The 22,016-nt window shown below is 34.9% G+C and overlaps 1 protein-coding gene across 1 annotated transcript in view; it reads left to right on the top strand.

The window, feature by feature from the left end:
- LOC149078574 (diuretic hormone receptor-like) overlaps positions 1 to 22,016 on the top strand; it is a 129,548-nt gene that overhangs the window by 94,880 nt on the left and 12,652 nt on the right. Inside the window, exons 5-8 of the mRNA XM_089240689.1 lie at positions 5,606 to 5,706; positions 7,213 to 7,333; positions 10,635 to 10,785; positions 11,965 to 12,049. Coding sequence (XP_089096815.1) covers positions 5,606 to 5,706; positions 7,213 to 7,333; positions 10,635 to 10,785; positions 11,965 to 12,049 — 458 coding nt within the window. The remainder of the gene's footprint in view (positions 1 to 5,605; positions 5,707 to 7,212; positions 7,334 to 10,634; positions 10,786 to 11,964; positions 12,050 to 22,016) is intronic.

Genomic DNA, 22,016 nt, shown 5'->3' with positions numbered 1-22,016 from the left:
AAATCAGACATGAAAAATGAAATAAAAAGTATATTTAATTACAATGATGACAATACCTTAGCGCCCTCTAGTGGCTTAACACAGGAAAAATAATTAAATATATTTATTGAACACAACTTGAAAACTTGGAAGACACAGTACCCCTCTTCTGAGATTTTTTTCTAAATCTTAACTTGGGTAACATTTTTTCCATTAATTCCGAATGTTTCATTCGATAAAAAACATTATGCGTGTTATGGTTGATATGTATCAATAGTTGATGTGTGAAGCGTAATATTCGATTGAGCGAGGCAAAAGTCGTTGAAATTATCATAACACTGAAAAGACCACGCCGGTGATCGAGCGTTTTCGATCTTCTCGTTCGATTTTCGCAATGGACCAGATTGTTTGGACCGCTGAAATTTCAAGAATTTTCCTAAAAATACTGAAACATTATACTGTCCAACTGTCCTGAATTTGAAAAAAAAAATCGGCCGAAATATTTTTAATTATACCTAGAAGGTTTATGACCTGTAAATTTCAACGGTAACGTTATAGACACTTTCATTGCATGCACAGTATATATTTTGTGAATCTTGACATCTTATTTCCTCGAATACAGATGTTCTCGCTTCATCTAACTGAAAAAAATTCCTTAAGATAAGATGTTACATTGAGTATTTTCTAGAGTGACAAGAAGGAAAATATTCTTCTACAAAGTTCAATGTATTGGAATTTAGAAATATAGATTCTCAAAATGGAAATGTTGCGAGTATCATTCATTTGTCAGTGTGCGTTTTCTACAACATTCCACTTGGCATCAATGAACGATTGGTCGATTTGTAGACTAAATAATTATGTAATCTAAAAATACACAAAACATGAATTTATTTTTTTGTTGAAATTAGCCAGGAACTTTAGAGAATCTTATATGTTAGGGAATCCGAATTTCACTAATAACAGCAACAATCGTCACGGTATCAGGATAAAGACAGCGATGCCAGATCCCGCTATGAAATAAAATACATAACACAAGCTCTACATTTTTAATGGGAGAGAAATCTGTAAGCGGGAAATTCATTTGTATAATGTAATGTAATATAGGTATTCTACGGGCATTGTGTGACAAATGTAAGAAGTGTGATGTGCGGGCGCAATCGTAGCTATAATGTTCGGATTATCAATATTTTTTAATAGGCTATGCTACGAGGAATTTTTTAGTATTAAAAATAAAAATGAATTGTACATAACTGTATTCGAAAAAAAATGCTATAATTAATATTTTATTGCTTATCTATTTATACACACTCTAATATGTATATTTAAACACAATAAAAATTTTGAAAATTTTGAGTACGTTGAGAAAATTAACCTCCGGTCATTTTGACCGGTATCGGTCCGTCTAGGTATGACGAAACGGCGGTCCTTCCAGTGATAATAATCGGGGAACTCTAACATATGGGAGAAATTTTGGTGCCGGAGAGTTTTATCCGTTTAAGAGGGATATCCGTTGTCCGATTAAGCGGAGCTGACTCTACTTAAAGCATGAACAGAATTATTCTTTATTCAAACTAAGTACAGTATTTTCCGGAACATAATCCACAGATATGAGTCTTACTAGTTTAAGAAAAATGTTATTGTATAGTCCGTATATAGCGGGCATATTATCATCCGTAATTTAAAATTTAATTCTTGCTAATGAATATTAACTATCTGAAGGGGTTATTTGTAACGATTTTACAGATTTCACCGTTCCGTTAGTGGCAGTTGTTGGGAGGTTTTACTGTATTAAATAATAGTATAATGTGATATCAAGGAAATAAACTTTCTGAATAATATTGTCGAGGTGAACTTAGATATCCAGAGTGTATCTTTAATATGAAGTATCATATTTTATGATTTGAGAAAAATCCTCTCTCCTGATTGATGCCTTTTATTGCGTGTCTTGTTTTGAACGAAAAAAAAAAATGGAAAAAATTTACGATTCAAGAATTTTAAAAAAATCACACCATCACGTCTTTTAAAAAAGTCACGCTTTTCCGAGCCAAAAACAAAAAATTAATCATTCACGTAAGAAATTCACCTGTTACCTAATATTAATTTCTCGCTTGATCGCGGAAATTTCTTATATATTTTCTCTAGTTTTTTTAGGGAAAAAAATTAAGAATTCATGCAAATTCACTCTTGAAAAGGGTAATTCATTTTTATAGTGTTTCAGAACAACTTTTTTTTAAAGAAGAGTTTCTAAGAAAATTTAAAAAAAAGTAAAAATTAAAACAAATTTTTGGCACCAAAATTGATTCCTTGATTTTTTTTTTTCAACTAGAAAAAACCGATCTGACATTTTTTCCTCAGAAAATTTTGTTTAAAAAAAAAATTGACAGAAGAAGAAGAAAAAAAGAAAGAGAAAGAAAAGATATTAACTTTTTAGCTCCAATGATTCCTCCTAATCGAAATATTTACAGCCAGTGGCTCTAGATTTAATGGAAGATTTGGAGATATATTGCGAAACGTTTATCCCATCATCATTATGAAGGACGGTATCCATGGAAAGCAATAACGTAGATTTCTTTCTCTTCAAAGTAAAATCCTATAAATATTTTATTTGTTTATTATTTTTTTTTGTTTTCCAATTTCTATCCAATATTTATTTATTATTTTTAAAGACCAAATATTTTACGCGATTTTTATCAATATTAACATTCTGTGCCAGCTGTGTTATTTCTCATAAATCAAATTATATTCAGAAATATTGTTATTTATAATATAGGATAAGCTAATATGTGTGTGTGTGTGAAATGAAAATTATTATGAATACTAATATGAATGTAAATTATCATGAATACTAATATGAATATAATTTATTATGAATACTAATATGAATCCCATATCTAATGAAGTCCCGGAGAAATTTTAAAGATCTTCAACAGTGATCAAAAGTGAATTAGACTGGGTGTATTGGAGTGTCCGAGCTCAATGGGTGCTCTACCCTTCTGTTATACAATCTTTGATCAATCAAACTTCTGATTGCGCCTTTTACGATATGATTTTTAAACAAATTTCTCTATGATTGTTTATTATCGGTGTCAGTTACATTTTGACATTAACTTGATTGATTTGAGATACTTCGATTTATATGATGTTTAATTACTTTGCGCTATATATGTGGTGTTTGACGTATTAATAAATTTTGGTTTTGCCGGAGATGCCTTGGTCTCCTCCGGAGGGGGGGGGGGAAGTGTTTACGTTGATTTTTGCGGCAGGGCCTGGGTGTCTCGCGGTTTGTCAAGTTTCTCCAGTATATGCTAATAAAGTTGTGAATACAATGATACCTCGGCTAACGAACGAAATACCTGAACAAATAGAAAATACATTTAAAAAGATTTAGAGTTTATGTTTTGAGAGCATGCGTCCTTTCAGTGCTCAACATCAAACGAAACAGTTTGGATATTGATGAGTTATATTTTTCATCTGCATGTATCAGACTCCAAAATGAGTTGATCCAATCACAAATGGATGCGCGTCACAATGGGTGTTCGAAACCTGTGAACTTGACTGCACTGTTTTAGTAGACTAAAGCTGTATGAAATAAAAGTAAATAATGTTTTTTAACAGCTGTCTGATGTGAAGATATATTTTGGAAAGAGAAAAAATTCAACTGCCCCTGCTGGGAATCGAACCCGTGTCCTTTCACTTTCCGCGTGAACGCACTAGACTACAAAGGCGACGAATATCTCAATCTTTTCTTGGAGCTCGAGTGCACTGAACGGGACCATACATGGACGGTCGGACCTAACTCGGGCCAATCCGGCCGTCCATGTACGGTCCATATAGGCCCATGTGGAGAATAAAAAATAAAACATTATAGCAACTCTGACAGTTTTTGAGAATTAAAATGCGTCAAGTCTGAAGAGACCTAAATTTGTGAAGGGGACTTCATACCTTTAACATGGTGAAACACTATGTTCTAATAGACATATTATTAAAAATGGTATTCAGCCATTGATGTATTTCAACTTTTTTACATACGTTCTTCGTTGTATGTGTGGTCCTATGATTTTATAAATTTCTAAAAAATAAAGCTGCTAAAATTTTTTTTATTGAGTTTTAAATATCTTCAAAATTTTTGAAACTATAAAATTCAATTTTAAATAAGATAGAGTCAATGAAAATTTTTAAACTTTTGCTTAATTTTATGAACTGAACAGTTTCCTTTATTTTGAATCAGTTTTTATTCAATTACATCGATGCCATGTATTTTGTCCTGCGCACAAGCTGTTTTTAATGAATTTTTCCTGAAAATTTACAAAAAAATCAAGTATCCAAAATATATTAAAGTTTTCACCAGCATATGATAACATATAAAACTAAAAATAATGTAAAAAATTTGAAACAAATCAATAGGTAAATACTGTTTTTAATGATATTTCTATTAGAGCATAGTGTTTCATCATGTTAAAGGTATCAAGTCTCCTTAAGTTTCTGAAGGAGCCAAATATACACGCACACTAAGCATATATTAGGAAAAAGCAGGAAAAAAAAAACTTTAAGGTGACAGAATATTTGGATTTCCCCCGTTATCGATCAGGGGTGATAGATATATCTCGTCCAAACACAAATGGAAGATATTCATTCCAGCTCTCCCTATTTCTTTTTACTTCTTTGTAATCCTATTAATGGAAGATGCTTTTTCTCCCCCGTTCCCCATTCTTTCCACATATAATGCATTTTTCCAATATATATTTATAAGATAGAGAGAGAAGGAGAAAAAGTGAAGGAAAAGAGAAGGTGAGGGCCAAAGTGAAATTATACACTTTCACGCCAATCATTTTCCCTCTTTTATTTCTAACATGCGAATGAGAAAACCGATTTTATTGCCAATATTTCAAATACAGACCATGCAGATTTGTTGCAAAAAGCCTTTATGTAAAGGGGTTAATAGTTAATGACCAGATACAACAACTGAGAGATTGTTGGTGAAGTAGGAAATCAAATTGCCACCAAAACGTGAACGCCAATTCTACAAACACCCTTCCAAAGGGGGTGGGATAGCTACAGCCGATCAAATTTACCAAAAACTTGTCCATTCCACCAACTTTCGAAAGAACATATAATAAATCATATCAGTATTCTAGTTAAGGGGAAATTCAGCGTTTTGCAATTGGTAAATTTGACCGATATCTGGAAGAGTATTTGGGAATTGGCGGTTACATATTTTGGCGACCATTCGAATCTTGCACTTTGCCGATTTCTCAGCTATTGTAGGCCGCCACTAATTCAGATGGAAACGATGTCACCGCTTATAGAATTTTTTCCGCTATTTCCTTCCTAAAAATAAGTATATCCTTAGTTTGCGTGTAAGTCCAAACCTCACAAATTTGGGTATGTTTTCAGCTAATTTCTCTTTCATAATCCATTACCCACCATAACTCAGAAACGGTTAGAGATAGGACAGAGTTGCTACGGTGATTTATGCTCTACGCGGGCTCGTATATTACTCACTTTCGTTCAGTAGATTAGGTGAAATTCATCGTGTATAGCGATTTTACGTGAAATATAAATTTTTAAAATTTTTCGAGCAATTCATATTTCGTTAGTGGTTAACAATTGATAATAACTATTTCAGGTTTTATGGGATATGAAAGATGCAGCAACGGTATACTACGTCGGATACAGTTTATCTTTGGTGGCACTTATATCAGCACTATGGATATTTTTCTACTTCAAGTAATAATTAAACTTCAATTCGTATATATCAAATCCTTTACTACATTTACATTGATATAACATTTAAACATTAACATTGATATATCAAAAGTGGTGGTTTATGCCACTGAACATTGAAAATTGTAGAACATATCTACATTGAACATTGAAGGACCGAGCACGACCCGCTTCACATCTCAGACAGAGATATCGATGTGTTGTTCCCTAAGGGTGGGTGCAAATGTAAATTTTCTAGTGTTTATGTGAAAATAACAAAAACAGAATTATTTCGTATATATACACATGTGCAATGAGAAATCTGGAATGAAAATTGTAATCTTACAAAGTTAACAGTTAATCAGTCCGTAATCGTACAATGAATTATCTAAATAGTCGCACAATAATCTTGCGTTGTATGCGATAGAATCTGGAATTGAATTTATCCAATCTATATAGAATGTACCAATCTCATTGATTTTAAATATAAGTAATCATGCTGGAATAAGAACTAACTTTTCGTCCATATGGCCACCGTCTCCGATTCATTAGCGCCCGCCAGTAGTCGATAAAACAGCTGACTTTTTTGGGGGCGTAGATTGTATTTTTTTATCAGGTGAAACAGCCCATGCTTGTCATTTTTTATTAGGTATTTGTGCTACTTCTCTTGTAGCACAAATGCCAGGGTCCACAAGTCATATTGCGGAATCTAGATTCACACAGACCCGTCTTAACAGGTGGGACACATGGGGTTCAAGGCTCCGAATGAAACAGGGGCCAGTATATCGTTGGAGTTTCTTTTTTTTATTGTAGGATTAACTAATTTAATTCGGTGAATATGAAAATTTACATCAATTCAGAAATTATTTTCTAATCAAAAATATAAATTTCCATTGACTTTTCAGAAAACATCGTTCATGAAAAAATTTAAATTTTGGAAATATTTGATATCAACTATTGATTTTCATGAATTGCTAAAAAAAATGCTTTATTTCAACGAATCCGAAATTATTCCTTTACATAATATAAATAATATTCCTATCAATAATTATAAATAATTCCTATCAATAATTATAAATAATTCCTTTCAATAATTCTGAAATTATTTTCCGTTGATTGTGAAATTATTGTTTGCATTAATTCCAAAATGTTTTCTAAGAAGTAATTTTCAAATTAAATTTTTTTTTTGCTAATTCAAGGCCACATTTTTTGCATTGAAGTTTTTTTTTTCTTGCATTTATGCACACACACAAATTCAGTAAGTATTTTAAATTTTTTCGTCGGTGGGCCACTGCAAAAAAGCTTATCGGGGCAGATGCTACTGCGGGAGATGAGTTGAAAATCCCAGACTCAATAGATGTTTTAATCATTACTAAAAATACAGAATCTATGCTGAATCATTATACGTCAAGATCAATTATAGGCTTGACATTTTTTTCTAATACGGGACAGATTACTCTCAAATGTTAATTTTGAATATTTTGGTATAATGTGTGTGTTTTTATTTCTCTTTCGATCAAATGGCTTTAGGGATTTGCGATGTTTGAGGAATAGCATACATGCTAATCTCATGTTGACGTACTTTTTGATCGACGTGACCTGGATGCTTACAGCTTCCCTGCAGTCTAGTCAAGACCAAGAACTCAACAAAGTGAGTTTTATTTAAATGGTGTGTATATATATATATATATATATATATATATATATATATATATATATATATATAATGTATAGTTTATTATTTGGAAGATTTTTTCATAAGATGGGTGTGAAGCATGCGTGCCAATTGTGGCACGACGAACTAAATGGCAAAGTTTCATTAGTTCCATTTCACGGGCTTCCCTCTGATTGGAAAGACTCGAACGTTCATATTCACAATATTTTAACTGAGTGAACTGAGTGGCACATTTACAGTCAAGTGACCCGCAACACAGTTCTAGATCACTCAAGTGGCCCACGGTACAGTTCCACATCACTTGACTTACCTGCAGCACGTTTACAGACCACTCAAGTGCATTGTCACCACTAGGAGAAGATATAGGGTCTCGTTCTCTCCGGACACTGTATCAGGAATGGTGCCGACTTTACTGTGTTTCAGTTGAAAAATGCAGGATGGGCGCGTGAAAATAGACACTTGTCCTGAGCGACTTGATGAATTTTCGTTTCAATTTGCGGCTTCGTTCAAGCGGCCCGTGCCACAGTGGCAGTTCGGTTGTGTCCCGTGGCTTGGTCGCAAATGAATCCAGGGGCCCACGCACAATATCAAACCACGTAAGTATCCTGTGACATATTTACACATCATTTGAGTAATCTGCAGCTCTGTTCTGCATCACCTAATTAAGTGACCCGCGACGCGTTTTCAAATCAATGAAATGACCCTCAGTCTCCTTAAGGTTGAACACCCTTGCCGTACAGGGTCTGAAAAGGACATCACTCAGAACTATATCGTAGGCTGCAAGTATCTACATACGGAAAAGCGAAACGGTTAGTACTGCTCTTCCAACGTCTTTGGTTAGACCGGGAGCCCTTAAGACAATGTCTTGCCTTTGCAACAGCACAGCTGATGGGAGCGATTGCTCTCCCGCTAATGAGTTCCGTTACAGCTTTTAAATAATGGTATTTAGATGCAGTCGCATTTGGCGAATACCCAGAAACCGTAACATCGCACAAACTAATGAGACCTTGTTTGGGAGAGGAATCGCTTTAAACAGCCGCACTCAACTGTGCATCCTTTCAGAGAAGCATTGTTGGTCATTAGCATAAGGTATGAGAGCTGAATTTAACAGCCCTACTGTAGGTTAATCAGAAAAGCCGTAAATCAAAATTTCTTGTGTCATCGGAAAACAATATTAGGTTCCGACGAACTAAACGGATGGCGGAGAATATCACTAGAGATATGAAAACATACAGGGTGATTATAAATGAACTGACACTACTACGACCCATGTAGCGCCCGTTGTGGTGGACGTATTTCATTGTAACTTGGTATATACGTTATTTGGGCTATGGGAAAAAGATAACTGCGATAAAAAAGTGCCAGTTTTTGAATTTATATTCAAAAATTGAACTTTTTTTAAAATCTTTCTTTTCCCCATATCCTATATACCAAGTTAAATTTTACACTGAAGAAAAAGATTAGCATATTATTACATCGGCATATTTTCAGCGTAAAAAATTTATACCGGGGGATTTTATACAGAGGTGACAGGAAACACCAATACAAACAATTGTGATCAAAGAATGCATGGTGTAACGTGAAACGCAAACACACTAGCACGTTTCGAAACGGCCGCTCCACAAACATTAAAACGGCATTCCCGTTGAAATGTATCTGGAGTAGAAGAACACCACGCATGCAAATGTAACTTGGGAATGAAGAAGAAACCATATGCAAATCTGTGTCACAGTGAATAAAAGGTGAAGACTCAGTACTACGAAAGTGCGCCATTATCCCGTACGTTACAACTGTTAGAACGGTTGCAGGCTGGAATAACTTCACAGGGCTGGCATCGGAGCTTCTTATTCACTGTGACACAGATTTGCATACGATTTTTTCTTCTTCCCCAGGGTGACATTTGCATGCATGGTATTCTTTTTCCCCTGATAAATTTCAACAGGAATGTCTTTATAACGTTTGTGGAGCGGCCGTTTTGAAACGCGCTAGTGCGTTTAATTTCATGTTAGACCATGCTTTCTTTGATGATAATTGTTTGCATTGGTGTGTACCACCACCTCCAAAAGTTTTTCCCACCTTTTCTGAATCGCACTGTATACATCCTACCTCAGGGAAGCACCATTAACATCTCAGGAGCAGCAATTTGGTGCCCCTGGGAAATCATCGTATGGTACGGGCCGGGATAAGTTACTCATACCATCGACTCACCCATTCCAAGAGACATTTTCATAAAAGTGTGCATTTTTAACTATTTTTGGGGCGCTTGGGCCACCAGAAGATATGAGTGGACTTAAATAAAAAAAGTATGCAACGTATATATATCCAAGACAACTTTCCCACCCCACACTATAAGTAATTTCAAAATAATTACTTTTTTATAAATTTTCATCAAAATTACAATTTTTAACTACTTTTGGGGCGTTTTGGACACCGGAAGATATGAATGGATTTCAATAAAAAAAAATTACGCAAGCTAATACAACCAAGACACTTTTCCCACCCCCAAGCCAAAAGTAATTTCGAAAAAAAAATTTCCTACACTTTTCGATTCACCCTAATATACATGGATCACAGTAAAAATACTACAGACTGATTATGACATTAGGTACGGAAACAAGGGAGGGAGGGAGAACAACGTTTTTCTAGCCTCCTACAAAATCTTGCAACCTGATAACAATAACTTTAGTTTCAAAATGCACAGAAAAAAACTTTCGACGGAGAAAAAATTTGGATAACAATACCTGTTAGTCCAGCGAGCTTTAAACGAATTCTTCCCCATGTTATGATATTGGCCCGTTCCTTTTTCTGTTATCCGAATGATAACACTATCCGTGATTCAAATACGTGGCGTTGACTGTATTAAAACAAAAAGGAAATTTTTGAATTTCGCGCGTCATGTTGAAATTTAGTGCCATCTATCGGCAAAATACCGAATCCGAAACTAAAAACGAACCATTATGCCATCAGATGGCAGCAGGAAAGTGCTCTTCCCCTTTTCGAAGTAATATGGAAATTAAGGAGCAAATATGCAAATATAAATACATCATTTTAGCGGATAAGGAAATTGAATCAAATTATTGATAAAATCAGAGAAAAATAGTTAACGAACTATGCGTTGGGAAACTATTTGTCTTCGGATTGATGTTTCTATCCAAGTCCATCAAGTTCTATCCATGCTACTTTATGCATTGACGATGCTGTACAGTACACATATAGACGTTATACTACCTGTGATATAATAGTTTAGTTTGGAAAATCAAATTACTTTTTATTTCAGGTGGCATGTTATCTAGTCATTTTGCTGACATATCTCATGGGCACAAATTTCTTTTGGATGTTCGTGGAAGGTCTATACTTATTCGTTTTGGTCGTGAAAACATTTTCGGTGGATAACGTCAAGATTCAAGTTTACGCATTGATTGGGTGGGGTAAGTATATTGCTGGACAAAAAAAAAGGTATTCATCATTAGCATTGTGTATATATCTACTCGGTATGAGGCTGTGCGATCAATTTTTCACAATTTTTCAAAAATTATCGCTGACGGATAATTTCACTAGTATGAATATCGGTAATAATATGCAGTTTCGTCGACGTATATAGGATTTGCTTTATTCACATGAATCGAGAAATGAAGCGCATGCGCATGCTTCAAGCACGTGACAAATAAATGCCGTCGTGAAATTCTGTCAAATCTTACATGATTTATTTGGCTGAGAGAATATACATCATTTTTCTGTAATATATACAGATTCAGAAGAAAAAAATCCACCAATTCTATGATATTTTTTTCATTAATTCTGGGATATCTTTTTCATTAATTCTGGGATATTTTTTTCATTAATTCTGGGATATTTTTTTCATTAATTCTGGGATATTTTTTTCATTAATTCTGGGATTTTTTCTGTTAATAACGGTAAATATTCACCAATTCTAAGAATTTTTTCTTTGATTTATTCAGAATTTTCATTGGTGAGTAGCTATTTTTCAGCATTCTCGATATTCTGCGATAATGCACGAATCTTTTGATGTCTCCCTGCCCCCACAAAATATATATATAATACTGTATCTGGGCTAAAGAGCCTCCAAATTATTTAGTTAGCCTGCGTGTAGATGACAATACTAGTCACGGATTTTCATTGAAACATGACAAGAGAAGTCAATTCTGAATTAGAGAAGAGCTCTTCAATCTGGTGATTTTTTCGGTCTCGTGAATATCTTTGTTCTTTCCCTTACGCTAACAGCATAAGGCCCATGTAAGTAGTTATTTTGTGACGGGACTGTAAGACTTCAGTTTAAAATATTTATCCGTCTTTTGTTTTGAAAGTAGATGCGAGACTCTCGCGCCATATATATTACACATAAATTTACCTTTTGAGGCTGTAAAAGGGAAAAAAAGTAGTTTTTCAAAGGCTAAATATGAATAAACAACCACATCGTTGAAACTCCTGAATGGACAAAATATGATGAAACCAATATATAAATCTCAATCAAATGGTTTCAATAGGCGAAGAGTTTTTGTTATGAATTTGAATTAATGTTCGTAGTTAACTCATTGATATTCCGTGTAAATTAATTGAAAATAACAATGACATCAATCTTATCTTAGGGATACCGGCGATCGTTGTAACAACGTGGTCTGTCGTGAAAAACAACCATGGATACTCTGCTTACGATCCGAGTGCAATGGAAACGTAAGTCGCTCATTTATCGTTGAAACGAATGTGTACTGTATAACTGCAATTTAAAGTGAATGTTTCATTGAAATTTGTGTTTAAACGTTGTGTTGTGTGTAAAGCCTATATAATAACACAAATTATATAGGCTTTATCTGCATCGATAAAAAAATGACTCATATATGCCAGATAATGCTGCACCCATGGTAAAAAAATAATGTGTCATTTTCAAAATTTGCATACTTTGTTACGTCAGAAAACTCGCAGCGTCACTTGGTAAATACCAACTGCAACAATTTCTTTCGATTTTTGAATAGAACCTGACATTATATTACGTAAATCTGTGCTTATTCTATCTCATGTATCTATTATTTACTCAAATATTAGTTTCGTAAAAGTTTTTTGCGACATTTGAATCAACTTGGATATTTCATAAAGATATTTAAAATTTAATTTTAATTACAAAATATTTTAAAGTGTTAATAATTTAAGTGCTAAATGTGCTAATTTTAATGCCACTCCATGAATTCAAACTGTTATGACTGTCTACCATACTTAGTATAGATTTAGAAGCCGTATAGGTAAAAGTTGGAGAGAATTTCTTTGATTGAAAAATGAAATAGAATTTCTTTAATTTTTGAAAGGCTTTTGCTTGTCACCCGTAATACCACGACGTTCCACTTATGGCAGGCTTGCGACCCCTGCTCTAGTGAAACAACGTGCATGGATATAAAAATGAAATTTGCTTTGAATTGTCACAGTGGCTGTCAAACTTTCGCGAATACAAGGGCGAATATTTTTTACCAGGTTCGTGGCCAATTTTGTCTTTGTTAAAGCATTTCCCTTTATTTCAGTGTTCGACTGAATATTCTTTTCAAATTTGGACGCTATCGAATTCTAGTGATTTGAAATTCAGCGCCCGAGTGTCGTGGTGGTAAAACGCTCGTCTATCACAGTGAAGGCTGCTACCACGGTCCGAGAGAGGATATGGATAAGATATTTTTCTTACCGGCTTGAGGCGAACACCGGTAGACAGTGTCTTCATTCGCAACCCGTCTCATTAATGGTAGTGAATTGCAATATAGCGATATGCCACAGTTTTTGAAATAGTGTTTTGAATACTAGCATTATAGCCTCTCTGTTCGATGAAACCAAGTTTCTTCTGAAAGAAACGCACAGAATCAAGTTACTCGATATCATTTTCGTTGATGAACGATCTTATACATTTACATTATTATGATTGATTAATTTGATCAAAAAGCTTTCAATTTTTGAATAATCCTAACAATATGTGCAGTCCGTATGAAAAAATACCCATCACACCCTTGAACGCGAGTTCGAAATTTTGTTCTTCGTTTTGTGCAGTTCCTGCTGGACTAGCAGACGGACATTCACTTCTTCTTCAATCTCCATCATTTCCAGTATTTTTGAAACCGAATTTCAATCAGAAAATGTCATCTCTCTTATTGCATACAGAAACATTAGAAAATTCATTATTGAACGCCTCAGTAATGGCTTCCGAAGAAAGAACGGTCAAAATATTGCTCAATCAAATATTACCGCCATGTAGGTACATTCTTTGCACCTGGGAAAAAGTAGCTGTACCACACATCAGACTAAGAGCTAGTAAGAGTATTAGTGCGCATGGAAAATGAAAAAAAAATCCTCTGAAACATTGTAATTCATATATACTCGGCCCGTGGCCCAAATGTCACCCTTGGATTTATTTTATGTATCAAATGACTTTATACTTAAGTTTGCAAAAATGGAATAAGCGGATCATTTATAGATCCCTTGGCTCACCTGCAGTGCAGTTTCAAATCAATTAAGTGGCCTGTGACATATTTATAGGTAACTGGGTGATCCACCAAGTTCCAGAGCACTTACGTGACTCGTGGTACAGCTCCGCATCATTCAAGTGGCTCTTGGCATGTTTCCACCCAAGTGGTCCTAGGTATAGTATAGTATAAAATAGAACCGAGCACGCCCAGGCTCTGTCGCTTTTGCGATATAAGCTCATTGATCGTGAGATCATGGGCGTGCCGGAAAAGAACTCAAGCCGGCCAACACCAACATCCACACCCCCATACCCAAACCCCCAAGGTCCTAGGTATATTTAGAGATCACTCAAGTGTCTCCCGACATATTTGCATATCACTTAAGGGACTAATGGCACTGCTCTAGAACACTCAATCAGCCCACGACTAAATTCCACGTGACTTACTGGCCCGCGGAACATTCTCAGATTACTTGAGTCACCCGGGATATATTTACACATGACTCGAGTAATCTTCGGCATATTTACAAAGCATTTGGGTAACCTAAGGCGTATGTGATCCGCGGCATATTTGCAGTTCACTTTAGTGGCCCGCACTCTCCTAAAGGTTAAACACTCTTGGTGTAGTACATCCCATGCATACTCAGCTCATGGCTCGTGGGCCAAATGTGGTCCTTAAAGTCACGATGTGGCCCGCGACAAATAAACAAGACGCTCAAGTGGCATACGAAAGATTATGAAATCACTTAAATGGCCCGTTGCATAATTTTGGATCACTTCACACACACACACGGTGGTTCGTAAGACATTTCCAGATAATTTAAGCTGCCAACTGCACCTTAAGCACATTCTTAAAGGGTTCGTGTACGAAAATTTTCTAAAAAAAACACTTTCCAATTTTTAAATAATATGAAATTTTCTGCGTCTGACTGTGTTAAAGTGTTTGTTCTACCTGTACTAAAAATGTTTTTAAAATATTTTATTAAAACTGGGGCGGGCATTACACATGCTGTTTTTCATTAAAATGCTTTTTTCCCCAAAACTAATTTTTTTTGTTAGATAAGGAACATTTTTCGAACACCACTCATTCAAATGTCGTGAAACTTTATGTGTCTCTCAACACTATGGTCTTACACACGATACCATGAGCTTTTAGGATTTTAATTTTAACTTTAACACAACATTCAACTTTTTCAAAAATCACCAAAATTTACCCATATTTTTTACCATAATTTTTTTTATACAAATACAACGCCACAACAGGCAAATTGCCCAACGAGGTGGCTGACTTAAGAACATCATGGATCCCCGAGCCATTTTTGGAGGCCCTACCTACTACTGCTACACCACACATGCACCCCCCCCCGCGGAACCCCCCAACGAACCCCCAACGAATCGGTACATGCGGGAATGTGCGTGTACGTGTAGTGCAACCTGACGTAAAGCTTGTTTCTGTGTAATGCTTGTTATGTGTAGTGCTGTCATCTGCCCCCAGTTTTTCTAACTATGAGTGAAGTGTTATGGTTGAATGATTTACCGTTGTAGGACTGTTGCTCTCTGTGGCGAGACTTTTTAACGGGGAGATCGGCTCGCATTTGCGCCTTGAAGTTGGGAACCACAGAAAACCAACTTCAGCCGACCACCACTGTGGGGTTCGAACCCGGATCCTCGCATCACGAGTCCGGCACTATAACCACTCGACCACCACAGCGGCCCACTCGACCACCACAGCGGCATTTTTAAAATAATTTCAATTAAAATTCCTCGTGGTAAAGTATTTCACACCATAGTATGTTGAGAGACATACAGTTTCAAGACATTTGAATCAGTGGTTGTCCGAAAAAATGTTCCTTATCAATAAAAAACTTTGTTTTGAGGAAAAACATTTGAGTGTAAACATTAGCATGTGTGTAATGCCTGACAGCGTTTATATTAAAATATTTTAAAAATATTTTTCGTACAGGTGGAAAAAAAACTTGAACACAGTCAGACGCAGAAAATTTCATCGTTTTTAAAAATTTAAAAAAAAAAGAAAAGAAAATTTGTTTCTTGTAAAATTTGTGTGCACCAACCCCCTTAAATCACTTGAGCGACTCGCCAGTACACCTCCTGCTCACTTAAGCAGCCGTGGTACATTTGCAGATTACTTAAATGGCTGGCCGGCATATGTAAAGATCACTCGAGGGGGGTCGCAGCACATTTACAGATAAAAAAGTGGCTAGCGACACATTTTTTTACAGTTCAATTAAGCGCCAGGAAACGTTTATAGAGCGCTCAGAAGACGCTTCATAGATCTTGGTGCATTTTCTGCGTGCTTAAATTGCGACACATTTTCTGATCACTTAAATTGCGACATATTTTCTGATCACTAAATCGTGATATTTTTTGATCACTTAAATTGTGACATTTTTTTGATCACTTAAATCGTGACATTTTTTGATTACTTAAATTGCAACACATTTTCAGATCACTTAAATTGCAACACATTTTCAGATCACTTGAATTGCGACACATTTTCTGATCACAAATTGCGACTCATTTTCTGATCACATATTGCGACACATTTTCTGATCACAAATTGCGACACATTTTCTGATCACAAATTGCGACACATTTTCTGATCACTTAAATTTCGACACATTTCCAGACCACTCAAGTGGTCCGCACTCTCCAAAAGTTTGAGCACCCTTGGTTTACCGTAAAAGTAAAACTCACCGGCCGTGGCTTTTGGACCACAATGCAGAATAAAATTCGAAAGTTTAACAAAAAAAGAGAACGTGGGGCGCGAAAAAGCATAAATACAATGGGAAGGAAAAAGTTCCAATAGGAATGAATAAGAAATATGATAGGATCGAACCATGGAGAGGAAAAAAAAAATCTATATTTGATGCAAAAAAAAAATATCTATATTTGATGCAAAAAAAAAGATTGTATGAAATCTTTCTCACAAGCTAAACAATAAAACACATTTCTTTCTGGGCCCCTGAAGAAAAAAGACGAGACTTCCAAGTTATTTGGAAAGCTTAATCGATAGTTTCATTTCTGCAGCTGTCCTCTAGGAAAGACTTTTAGACCAAAGAGATAATGGATGATCGCTTCTACTTGGCCGAATCCATTGTACTTCCTTTCACGGGAAAACTGTCACAAAAACAGGGATCCTGTATTTAACAGTTCGAAATCCTTCAAGTTTTATGTTTGAGTTCACAAATAAAATGCACATACAAAACCATAAATAACAAAACTATAAGATATGGAACTGTAATAAATAAATTTCTAGAGTGCAAATATGTTAATATTCAAATATTTCTTTATGCAATGCTAGGTGCTTGAATGTACTTGCATTTCTAGGTGGTACGTCAGGCCCGTAAGCACATGTTTCCTAAGCTTTTCTACGCTTCTCTTTCTTCCCTGAGAGAACTGTAAGACCAGACACGGCCCAGACTCTGTCTCATGGAGTGTATAAGCACTTAAGAGAATTATTATTTTACGCAAATATGTGTATGTATCACACGTAAGGCCCCTGAAAGCCATGCTACTAAGCAGCACGAAAGCATGATGCTTTCTATACAAATATGGTTGGCTGTCATTCTGGTATCAGTCTCTGGTATGACCAGATCTGGTATGTCATTCACGAGCTATTAGTTGATTGTTGACGCCGTTCATGTACGGTGACTTTCAACATACATATACGCTCCAAGGTTGAAATATTCTATCTGCTTCCATAGTTCCGATGGTAGAGCACTCGTCCGACAAGCGAAAGACCGGGGTTCGAGTCCCCATGGGGGCAGTGATGAATTTTCTTCCTCGTAATTTTCATCTCCACAAATGACCAGTCTCTCAATGTGAATCTTGTACTGACAAGTGGAGAGGACATTTCTATATGATGCTTTCTAGCATATGCTGCCAGTAAGCAAATGATTAGCACATGATTTTGTGTTTGAAATAAGCAATCTGATTGAAGAGCACGCCACTGAATCGCACGACGGTCTATGACGTGGGAATATACATGCTACTGAGTAGCACGAAAACATGCCACTTTCGAACATATGCAACTACTGAGCTTATTGGTTATATTCCAGCAAATGTTCCAATGCACCAATAAGCTCATTGATTGTATATGCTCCAAAATGGCATGCCATTGTGCTATTTGCGTATTCCATGTAACATGTGTATTCCAGGCTTATTTTTTAAGTATTGATAACATGCGGTTAGAGAGGTAGAAGTTGATAAGCACAGTTTTATTAATTATTTGAAACAATTTTGTTCCCGGAATCCACAAAATTATTTAATTCTTATCAAACAAAAGTAATAGCTGAGTTAATTCACATGGAGCAATGGTTTCAAAGGGAACAAATAGTGTTTAAATGTGTTTTGTGAAGATTCCTGTTTTTGTTACTTAATTTCTCAAAAAGTATACATAGTACTTCAATGGAGTTTTGAAGTGTTTCAGATGATAATAACTGCAATGAACTAGGATCTTAGCTATACGTTTAGAAATTTATTATTTTACAGTTGTTTTAAACATAAAATATTGGACTTTTTTTATATTTTATGAAGTGTTCACTAGTTGTAACCATTCATGCAGTGGTTTACAAAATTTGGCATATTTCAGAAATATTTAATTTACCTGAGAACTTCCAGTTCATTGTACAGACAACTGTCGCAGCAACGTACCTGAACATATGCAATAATTTTTAGTGCATGTCTGGCGTAAGTAAGAAATAATCTCATTCCAAGGACATAACATCCCAAAAAGTTATAAAACTATCGAAAAACTTTGCTATAATTCCTCTTTTTTTGAGAATATAGCAATATATTAAATATGATTAATATAACAATATAGATATGATTAAAACCTCACAGGATTTGTAAGAACCACGCTATGTAATAAAAAATAATACGTCTAATATAGCAAGTTGCCTTAAAACAAAAACGGAAACAAAAAATAATTCTCCTTAAAAAATATATATATATATATCACTGGCGTAATAATGCATATAGTAGAATTTTGTTTCTATGCATATTTTGCATTTTTCTGGATACATTCAAACAGTAAAAAAAAATATATATACAAAAAGGATGCAAACGATATAACGTCGCAAGAAGATGATGGATCACCGAATGTGCTGACAAGTGGAGATATCTACTGAAAACCTAAACTTCCGAAACTTTTGAATTTAAAGCAATGTCTCGGAACATGCTTTTACATTAAATATTCCGTTATTTTTCAGCATTCATAGTCTGAAAAAAAAAAAATTTTTAAGCATTTTCATTTATGTTCTTGAATTTTCTCAGAATATATATATCGCGTGTCTTCAACTTCAAAACTAAAATCTCAAATATTCAGACAAAACTTATGTGTACCTCTAATGTGATCAAAAATATTTCTGAGTTAATGGCTCTCAAAATGTAATTTGTTGCTGTAAAAAAAAAAGGTAATTTAAAACTGGAAATTGGGTTAATATCTCCTGTAGATACCTATGGAGATACGCGAGTTTTTTACCCTTCGGCAAGTTGTTGAAAAATAAATTGCAACTGGTTCCCCCCATTCATCTTTATCTAACGACTTCACGCAAATTAGTCTCACCGAGACATTTTTCATTACTTAGGAACGTGACTAGTTTACGAAGAAGAAGAAGAATGTGAGGAAAAATATCATTGACGAAAAGAAAAAGAACGTCGGTATTTTAGATAAAAGAAGGAAATTTCACTATAAATTAAAGCCTGAAACTTTCAGAAATATTCGCTGTTATTTTTATAATTTCTTGAAGTTTAATATTTTAACCATTGAAAAATATCAACGTGGATGTCTGAAACACCGAGATAGTAACAATACGAATAATTAATGGTTTTTCATTACTTTTTTGAATTATCCATAACTAAATATTACACTGCTCTCAACACTGATTTTGTTCTCAAAGATATTTCAGTGACTTTAGGATAATTAGGGGGGCACTGATTTCGAATCTGCCATTGCATTTAGTTTTTGTGATCTAAATGAAAATATATATTACAATGGCGATACCATAAGCAGCATACAAATGACATTGAAACTGTGCGTTGTAGTCATTGTGAATGATATTTCAATGATTTTAGAGTCATTTTGGGGCGTTGACTCAAGTTTTTGAGATAATGCATACTCTCGACAAAGTGGTGTGTATGCTGCTCGGATTTCTGTCTTTGCATGTATATTTTTTTATTTTATTTTTTGCATACTTCGCTATTTTTACGTGATAGAGCATATTTTCACAATTTTAAGGCATATTTTGCATAGTTCATAATTTTCGATAAAAAGTAAATTTTTCCCTCGCTATTCCAATCCCGCTTCAGCCTGGTTTCTGCGGTTCCTGCCATTGACGGAAGCTACTTGGGATAGTATTTTTATACAATAAAAATGGAAGGACGTTGCTGATTGGTGAAAAATTCCTGAAATTCAGATTTTTCAACCAATCACTAATGGTATTGAATCTTTGGAGCATAAAAATACGACCCCTTCAAGGATTGGTTTGTGGGCTGTAAATAGATCAATCAACTGAATCAGTATGTAAACTTATCTGGGGGATTAGAATAGTGTTCATTAAAACGAGATTTTCACTATAACGGTATTCGTTGAAACGGGATCCGACTGTATGTGATATCATCACGTATTCCCAAGAGATCTTTAAGATCGGTCTAGGGAATTTGTTAGTAGACATCCATGCCCGGAACCGGATCTGCACAGTCAGGAGGTAGTTCTCGAACCACTGGACTACCAGGCGGAATATTTATTTAAATTTTATGCATTGCTTTTATAAAGCTAAATACCGTACTTGATTAGGTATTTTCACTTATAGATGGCAGCACATTAAGTCTGACTATGTAGAGAAAAACTTACTCAAAAGGGAAATTTTGGCTAGATCAGAATATTTAGTAAAACTAAGAATTTTTGCTCGTACAATAAGTAATGATTCAAAATAATTTAGACTACATCAACACTTCTCATTATCATATTGTTTTTCTAAAACTATTTTATCTCAGATAGGGATGAAAAGTTTTTATGACATATCTACAGTTTTTAAGCGCATAAATGAATTTTTTATAGAGTATATTTTAGACGTTTTTAGAGCATAAAAATTCAAGCCCTAATAATAATCATTCTCCGTTATCGGACATTTTTTTGAGTCCCGTGCACTAGGCTTCTTAGTGACCACGTCATATCAGAGTAATGTGTAGCCGTCGTAACATCATGTCAAAGATGAACAACAGTTATTACGATTAATATCATTTAAGAAAACAACTACTTATATTTGATTTCGTATGGAACCTCATTTGGTTTCTGATCAGGAAATCATACGCAGGAAAAATGCATTGGCATGGTATGTGCTCATGTCTTCTTCTCTACGGATTTATTTTAAAATGCATCCCCCCCTCAGAACGAGCGGGTAGAAAAATGATTTTGAGTGATAAAAACTTGTTTTTATTTCCTCACGCAAATAGTATTAAGGTTGCTTTGTTAGGCACGCGCACGCACGCGGTATACCAGCAGCAGCGGCGGAGAATGGCATTTCTATACTTCTTCCATCAAACTACCGACGCAATATTACGTCAGAAACATTGGAAGGGTTAATTGTTTCCAATAATACCGATAGAATGCTTAGGAACGGGTAAAGTTTCAGAAAAAATGTCTTTCGGTTTTATACCTTATAAAGTAAATTTTTTAAAAATATAAAACTCTCAACGTAGATACGTTATCCCTCTAAATTAATAACAATACGAATAATTGATGCTTTTCCATGAAATTCCATGAAAAAAGATAACTAAGGAAAACATTAAAACTATATATACTTTTAAAACGTAAAAATCAAATCGCCCATTCGATGAATACGATCGATTAATTTGATTAACTTCAAAGGGTTATTTTAGAAAATATCTGAATTTAAAAAAGACAAGATTGATATTGGTTTTACGGAAGACAATTGAAGACTAGTGACTGATATTCTCAATGAACAGAACCGAAAGAAGAAAATAATTCGTTAATACTCGTATGAACGTATCGAATGTAGGAATTTAGCTCGCGAGATATTTCATATCAGTTATCGGTTTTCAGCTGGTATTCACGAGAAACTCATCTTCTATATTAAATTAACGCGGCGGTGAAACGCTAATGACAATTTGCAAACCATTAAATGAGATGTAAATGAAGTCACCTGATATTTGATATAAGAAATT

Source organism: Pholcus phalangioides, unplaced genomic scaffold (assembly GCF_987345545.1).
Source record: "Pholcus phalangioides strain wild (caught in Gottingen) unplaced genomic scaffold, Ppha-v1.0 ptg000013l_1, whole genome shotgun sequence".
Lineage (NCBI taxonomy): Eukaryota > Metazoa > Arthropoda > Arachnida > Araneae > Pholcidae > Pholcus > Pholcus phalangioides.
This window is presented reverse-complemented; position numbering and strand designations above follow the sequence as displayed.